This window comes from Seriola lalandi, unplaced genomic scaffold, assembly GCF_002814215.2.
Source record: "Seriola lalandi dorsalis isolate HSWRI2012SDOR001 ecotype SW California unplaced genomic scaffold, Sedor1 jcf7180002054349, whole genome shotgun sequence".
NCBI lineage: Eukaryota > Metazoa > Chordata > Actinopteri > Carangiformes > Carangidae > Seriola > Seriola lalandi.
The window spans coordinates 94,681-102,680 of record NW_019524902.1 but is presented as its reverse complement, the minus strand read 5'-3'; the positions used below and the strand labels follow the sequence as shown (position 1 = coordinate 102,680).

General features: G+C 46.4%; 1 protein-coding gene across 2 annotated transcripts in view; it reads right to left on the bottom strand.

The window, feature by feature from the left end:
• epha2b (eph receptor A2 b) overlaps positions 1–8,000 on the bottom strand; it is a 25,702-nt gene that overhangs the window by 15,673 nt on the left and 2,029 nt on the right. For both annotated transcript variants that reach the window (XM_023407848.2, XM_023407849.2), the window contains exon 3: positions 6,834–7,482. In XM_023407848.2, coding sequence (XP_023263616.1) covers positions 6,834–7,482 — 649 coding nt within the window. The remainder of the gene's footprint in view (positions 1–6,833; positions 7,483–8,000) is intronic.

The following is an 8,000-nucleotide window of genomic DNA, read 5'->3' as shown; positions in this document are numbered from 1 at the left end:
CACACAGATACACACTGCCTCCAGGCTCAGGAATGTCACCAAGAGGAAATATGTCCCGACTTCCACCGCGGCCGACACACACACGCTGCACAGAACAAGAACTGCTGAGGCTCAGTGATTTCACTAATGGAGGATACTTACAGCCTAATTCAGTTAAATGCATTTAAACACACGGCTCTGCACAAATCCCCACCCCCACCCCCCCACCCATACTCATCATTTTGTTTTTCCAGCACACAAAACTCTGCTCTCACGAAACCGGTTAGCAGCTAGCTGGTTAGCCATGAAGCAAGTCGTGGAGGTCGCAAATCGCCTGTTTCTGTTTTTAATTAACACACGTGTTGCTTTGTGTCTGTTGGTTGCTAACGTTATCGTTTGTTCAACTTGGTTGAATCAGCTTCATGTGGTCAAAACTAAGCATCAACCTCTGAGGATGAAAAATGAAGCATCAACCCTGAAGAACCAGACGCTGCAGTTCCTCTAACGACCACTAGAGTCTGGCTCCAACAGTGAGTCAATCCCCATAGACTCCCATGTTAAAATGTCCAACTTTACAGCAGAAATAAACATGTTTACAGCCTGGTGCATAAACAGTTTTGGTCTCTAGGGCTAATTTCCTCCTTCATGACACCTGTTTATATAACTCACCTGTTTACATTTTATTAAGGACTAAAGTTATGGAGGATTGAGGGCGTGGCCTCTTTGAGTGACAGGTGGTTGAACGTATTCTTGCCACAAAGCAATATCCACTGAAGTCTTGGCTCCACTCATGCCCCACCTCTTTTACCATTTTTTGGATTAGCCTGGAGTTAGGGGCGGAGTCAGATGCTGCCAAGATGGTGACAGTGGAGCAGCTCACTCTGAGCTTCAAAACCGCTCCTCAGAAACCTGTTGGTGACATCACGGAGGCTACGTCCATTTTTATCTACAGTCTATGCTCATAACAAATGAGATTTTGTGTGTTGTGCAAATAAATCAATACATGCAGCTTTAAATGTATTTTGTGCAAAGAAAGAAAATGTGTAGATATCGTCATATTTCTGTTCCCGCCGCCCTCGCTACAGGCTAACAGGAGTCGGTTTGAGCTAAGGTGTTAAACAGAACATCATTAGCTTCAGTATGAAGTGCAGCCAAAGGTAACACATCAGCAAGTTGACACCAAGTGGTTTCCGTGCATTCTGACATCTCAGAGGTTTGGCCGTCACACCGATCACACTTATTAAACCACAACAGTACGATTAGCTCTGATTCACATTAAAGAGCCGCAGGGGCCACTCGATCTCCTCTTTTGCAACATTTCCTGTCATCTTCTTCGCAGTAATTGCCAGTGTTTCTGTTTGCTAAAACGTGACCCGACAAGACGGTGCATGATACCACTTGAAAGCGCCTTCAGAGTCCCCCCCATTATCTAACCAACTCCCCACTAGTTCTGCCTGCTGGGCAGACGTTACGTTGGCACGAGATCTGAGGAATCCACCAACTCAAAATAATCACGGTGGCTTTCCAGAGCCGAGGAAGAAAAAGAGAAACTGCATCCAGCCTGTGCCTCTAAATGCAAAACGATGTCTGATAAGATGCTTTTTTTTTTACATTTGTGAGACCAGCGACAGAGACCATGAGCCAGGGGAGTTCAATAGAGCAGAAAATTTTGTTGTGGTGATTATCCTGCAGGAGTGAGGTGATTCCATTATGTGAAATCCACTGTAAACCAACTAAATCAAATCCCAGAGATCCTGAGGTGCGGTGCCACGTTTGCGTTGCTTTGTATACTCCCACATCAGATAAAGCTGAAACAGACCTCGGTCTTTAAAAAGGTCTGGGGTGATTGTGACGAACCAGCTGAATTCAGAGACACAGAAACAGCAGATCTTTGGTTTTTGTAGGATGTGTCTCCAAGAGAACGATCAGGGATTCAAATCCTAAAACTGAGACATTTCACCTTTCACTAAATGTTTATGCATTAACCACTTTGTCTTTTCCTATCCACTAAAAACAACTCCGATTTGCAGCATTGTTCAAATTCAGCCTGTATTTATCTTGATGAGTCGGTCGCGGAGAGAAGTATTTATCAGAGAGCGAGAGGAGAAGTGTATACAGTCGAAACAGTTCCATCAGGGCCGTGTGAAACGGGATGTTTAAACTCTATCAGTGTCATAATCATGACCTGCACCAAAAAAAAAACTGCCTCCAAAAATAACAGCCGCTCTGTGATTCAACAAGAAGAACACAACACATGAAGGAGAAACTTTTTGTTTGTCTGTCAGTTTGTTGTACTTGGGACATCTTGCGCAACAGCGAGCGTCTCTTGAGTAAAAATGCATTAAGGACCGTGAAATGGTCATGGGAGTTATGTGTTGAGATAAGAAAGCATCAAATAAATAGAAGACGAGAGGCGGATAATTGAGGCTAAAACAGAGGGAGTCTTCAGGGACGGCGAGGATGTGGGGAGAGAGGTAGACGAGAGGTTGCACAAAGGCAAGAAAGCAGCAGAACCAGTAGTTAGTTCGCTTAAAAAGCACAAACACACCCAAGTCAATTACTACCCATACAAATCACTCACCACGGCGTACAGTCGCACAACTACAACTTAGTCACCGACTGTTTGTTACATCAGCTGTGGATGAGACACGGACAGAGGGGGGAGGAGAGGGGGGATGGGGGGAGAGAGAGAGAGAGAACGGTTTACTGGAACCTCGTTGGCCAAAGGAATAATAACTTTACTGGAACTCAGTGGACAGTCGTTCCACCAAGACACCATTTTCTCCAAGACACCGAAAAACTGCCGCCAGCGGTTCAAATATTCCACAGCGTGTGTGTCTTTATAAACGCGGCCCTGTGGGAACCGTGATGTGGGATTAAGCGCTGTTTGTTGAGGCTTTAGAGCGGCTGATGAGGTGTGGACCTGGACGGTTAAACACAATCCCGAGGACCAGCCGGGGCAGCCCGCGGTTCCTTTGTGGGGGTGACACGCGGTATGCCGTTCTTTTGTGCCAGGGAGGATTATGGGTAAGGAAGGGCGTGATAGGCAGCGGAGGAAAACTGTGTCAGTGTCAACAGTGAGTCACAAGTGGAAACCCACAGCGCTGCTGCTGCTGTCGGGGTTAAAAACGATTCAACCACTTAATTACAAAAAAAGTCCAGATTTCTTTTTTTTTCCAGAATTTAAAAAAAGAAAGTTTGTTTTCTCACGAAGATTAAAAGCCCGACATCCTTTGTTATTTTTTTTAACCCTAATTATATTTGCTCTAGTACTGTACTTAGGTATAATTTTGATGTACTTGTACTTACTATTTTATGCTGCTTTGTACTCCTACTGTACTGTTTCAGTAAATACTGCACTTTTCTCTTATTACACTGCATATGGTTCCTACTAAGATTAAGATATGATGCATCAGTGTCTGTATTAAATCACAGGTATGTAAAACCATCTCCAGCTCCACCAGGTGAAACATTAACATGTTAATTCATGAGTAATAATAATCTAGTAATATAATATCATAACATATATAGGAGCCATTCTGCACAACAATTAGTTTTACTTTTAATATAAAAGAGTATTTAAGTAGAAAGACGGTTTTAATATTTGTATTTCAGCAGAATCTGAAATAAAAGTGTCTGTAATAAAAGTTTTAGTTCTGCTGGTAAAGGACAAACAATAAAGTGAAACAGAGAGAGACAGCCTTTAGCAGTCTGAGGAGGAACGTGGTAATAAGAGCAGTTTATAGTTTGATGCTCGTGTGTTAAGAGTAAAAATAATTCTGCTTTATAGTGGTCTGTGAAGCTCAGATTAAAAACAAAGGCCTGCTCTGTGCTCGGCCTCCGTGGCTGATATGATTTACAACCGCTTCATAAAAGCTTTTACATTTGCTGCTCTAAACACTGCGGTGGGTCTCTGCGGCGCAGGAAGGGATGTGTTTTACCTTTACAGTTTGTTTGTCCAGAAAAGAAGGACTCTGTAGTTAGCATGAGCGATGGACGTGCACATGCCACCTACAGATACCTCGACGGGAGGGTGGTGGTGGTGGTGGTGGAGGTGGGGGGGGGACACAGTTTGACGGACGAGTGATGTGGAAGCCGAGATGACGAGAAGGAGACGAAAACCAGATAAAGTCACAGATTTCTATTTTAACGGGGTCCTTCTGGGCCGAGGAGCCGTAAAACTGAGTGATCACATCGACGAACATGGAAACTTTTAACCCGAGTTAAAAAAAACACCACAATTGAAGTTTTGTGGGTTTCCCCCCCGCCCCCCGCCCCCCCCAAACAGGAAAGAAGTGGGGAGGATGATTAACTGTGTGTCTGTATGTGAATCCATTTAAAGCCCTTTGAGCCGTGCGTCTGGAGCCCTGCGCTGCAACCTTGTGATTCATGTCCATCTCCGGCTGCCCTCACGTGTCTCAGACCTCTCATTTGACTTCATCTCGGTAGGTTTTTTTTTTTGGCAGGGGGTGGTGGTGGTGGTGGGGGTTTCTTTGTTTAGTCATTTTTATGTGAGGGCTTGACCCGGAGCTGCTCTTCCTCCCCTGGGCATTCCACAGGTCTGGAGTAATGTTGGGAGGCTCCTCCTCGGCAAACTGATCAGGAATGTACCAACCAAGCGGGAGAGGAGGAGTTGGAGGTGGAGGTGGAGGTGGGCTCCTCCAGCCCTCGCAGGGAAACACAGCTCTTCATTGTTCTCCTACCTTTACATTCCAGTCCTCACCTCTCTCTGTGTTTTCCAAAAAGGAATCACACCCCTCCACTAAAAACAGCCTCTCTATCGCTTTTGTATGACTTTTCTCTCATTCCTTCCTGCCTCTCCTCCGCCTCCTCCGCCTCCGCCTTCCTCCTTAATCATCTTGCCTGGCACTTTCCCGCAGCTAAAAATGATGCATTGACAGAAAACTTCATCACTTATCATGCCCGTTGCCAAACAGAGGGGGGAGGAGAGCAAACGACGGGCCGCATGTGGATTTACAATTGTAGTCCGAGGCGTGTGTTCCACGGCGTTCATACCTGTGTGTCAGTGTGTTTCAGATCATGTGTGTGTGTCTGTATGTATGTGTGTGTGTGTGTGTGTGTGTGTGTGTGTGTGTGTGTGTGTGTGTGTGTGTGTGTGTGTGTGTGTACAAACAGGAGGGGGAGGAGGAGGAGGACTTGGGGCTGACGGGAGTCTTTAGGTGCTCTGTCATGGAGCAGATCTCGACAGGCCCTCACATGCCGGCCTGTGTTGTATGTTAACGTACACTGCTGCAGTCACACCCCAGAGCTGAGGCTCAGCACATTTATGCAAACAGAGGAGGAGAGAGAGGGGGGAGAGGGGGGAGACGGATGCCGACGCAGACGGGGGGGACATGTCGTCGGCGTCCCTGATCATACGCACAGGGGCCTCCGCTCTCTGTGATGCCTGAGACGAACAAAGTCAGTAGCTTCCTCCCCCCCGAGACCAGCCTTAAAGATGCTAATCCATCACAGTACAGTAGCCTCCCAGCTTCTTTCATCACTTTCAGTCACTGACAGCCTCCCCACAACAATAAAAGCCTCCTTTTTTTGCAAGGACTTAAAACACAAAAATACGCCACAACTACAAAGTCAAAGGCCTGAGTGATGGTTCGACTCCGGAGCAGCACGCCCATATCAAGATAAGAGGACGGGCGATAATGAGAGAGCAGGAAATCACCTGATGCAAGAGGCTGTAAGTCATGAGCTATTCCTGTGAGAGGTGAAGTGTCTGAACACGACTCTGACATCCATTAAACTACTTCTTTAATGTGTGGTTTCAAAGTGACTGTGACAAAAATAAAACACTATAAAGAGGATTTGTAAATGTTTTGTGCTACAGATGAAACATGTGTTTATTTTATGTTTTAACCCTCTGAGGTCTCCGGGTATTTTCTGCATTTTTGACACTATTTCTTAAAGTCACCTTTTTAAAAAGGTTGCATATCACAGAACTCTCTCTGTAACGAGGCCCATTTCTGACCCTCTGTGCAAAAAGATCATTTGGCCCAAATGCTGAAAAACTGAAGCCCTGCTTTTGAGATTCTCCAAATTACTGATGTGGATGAATTGAATATGTTTATCAAAGTCTTAGGTTCACAAAAAATAGTGCAATATATGAGTGAAATAGAAGATAAATGTATAATAAATGCTTAAAATGAGATTTTGTAGAAGAGATTTTGAGTTTGGAGTGTTGTTGGTTACTCTGCTTTGACCAAATTCCTGCTTCGAGGACTTCTAGCTCCATCTTTGAGTCATGTACTATTTTACAAGAATATGAAACAGAAAGTGGAGAGTCAACAGATTTAAACAACATTTAAACCATATTCCTATGCTGTATTATCGCAAAGATATTAACAGAAACATCCGTAGAGCTCAGAGGGGTTACAACCAGTAGGCACGACCTCGATGGGAGCTTTTCTCAGAGCCCGTCTTCGGCCTCTGATGACACAGAGGGTGCAGCATTTTATAACACGAGCAAATTGTGCTTGAACAAACTGAATGTCTCGGAGTCATGGCTGAAACTCAGAAGTGCATTTCTTAATTTCACAGGTATCGGTTCAAGGTCAGGGATGATGCCAGGACATGCACGAGTCGGCCTCGGCATTCCTTCCATCGCAGAGAAGCCGTGTTAGCCAAGGGGAGAATTCCACTGAGCAATGATAATAACAGCTATGATAAATATCTGCAGACTGCCACACAGGCTCGTTTTACAACCTGTGACAATTAAAAAGAAGGTCGAAGGTGACCAATGCCAAATGGTCTCTTTGGGAAACTCTCTCTCTCTCTGGTGTGAAGCCTCTGGTGGCTGAAGGACCTTTACAAGCAGCAAAGATTCAACAGTTCACTCTTACCTTGACAGGCGTCTTCTACTTCCTCGTAGCCTGGTTTGCACTGGCACTGCCCGACCGGCACCACCCACTCCCCGTCCACGGTGCAGTAGATGCGAGGCAACTCCTCGCTGACGGCGTTATCCACGCACACCCCGCTCACTTCCCGGAGAGCCTGGTTTTCACCTCCAGCCACGGTCTCGGGGAACGAGGCGAGGCTCTTCACTGTGGCCAGGCAGGTTTTGTAGTAAACCCGGACAGAGAGGAGCGCAACGCACGCCCCGATGTCCTGAAAGGCCAGGTAGAAACCTTTTCGAGACAGGCTCTCCACCACTCGCGTCTCTTTGTTGATGCGCATCTCGTTTTTGCTGGTGATCTCGTCGGGAGCTATCGTGGCCACTTTCTTAAACTGGCCCTTGCGGAAGGTCGTCCCCACGTCTGCGTCCGACTCTGACGTGAAGAGGTTGAAGGTCTCTTTGCAGGTCAGCGAGGCGCCGTCGAAAGAGTTGCAGTCGCGCACGATGAACTGGATCTCGACGAAAACCCGCGAGGCCGACGGCCGCCGCTGGATGAAGGTGGTGCGCAGCCAGTTGTCCTGCTCCCGTTCGCCCACGTTGCAGACGGAGTAGGTGTAGAACTGAGAGCCATTCAGAGTCCTCTGGACGACCTCCCACTAAACGAAACCACACAAACCAACAAGGTTAGAGGTACCAACACTGACCCCGGGGAGCCCCTGAGCATGCATGGCCGAACCAAAGCTGTGAGGGAGGCAAAAATAAAACAGGAACCATAAACTTAAACCACTGTAATCTGAACCTGGAAACAAAAACAGAGCGTGACGGGACACCAGGGGCTCTACGCACTGCTGACTTCTCCCCCTGAACATTTTTGTCGATCTTTCAGTTCAACGACACATTTCTGCAACAGGAACAACTCAACTCGACCCGCACTCACAGTAAAACAATCGAGCTCAGGGACTTTTGTGTGAGAACGCATTTCTGACATTGCAAAGATACCAAATTATTTCCAATCCAGTCGTTCACATGCCGCTGTTACTACTGGCATCTTTCCCCAAATAGTGTTGCAACTCGCATTAGAAATGCTGCCACAAGTATTTCTGGGAAAAAAAATAAAAAGTGACAGCATGCTTTAACATAACCTCGGCTCTTGAGGAGCAACTGGCCCCCACAG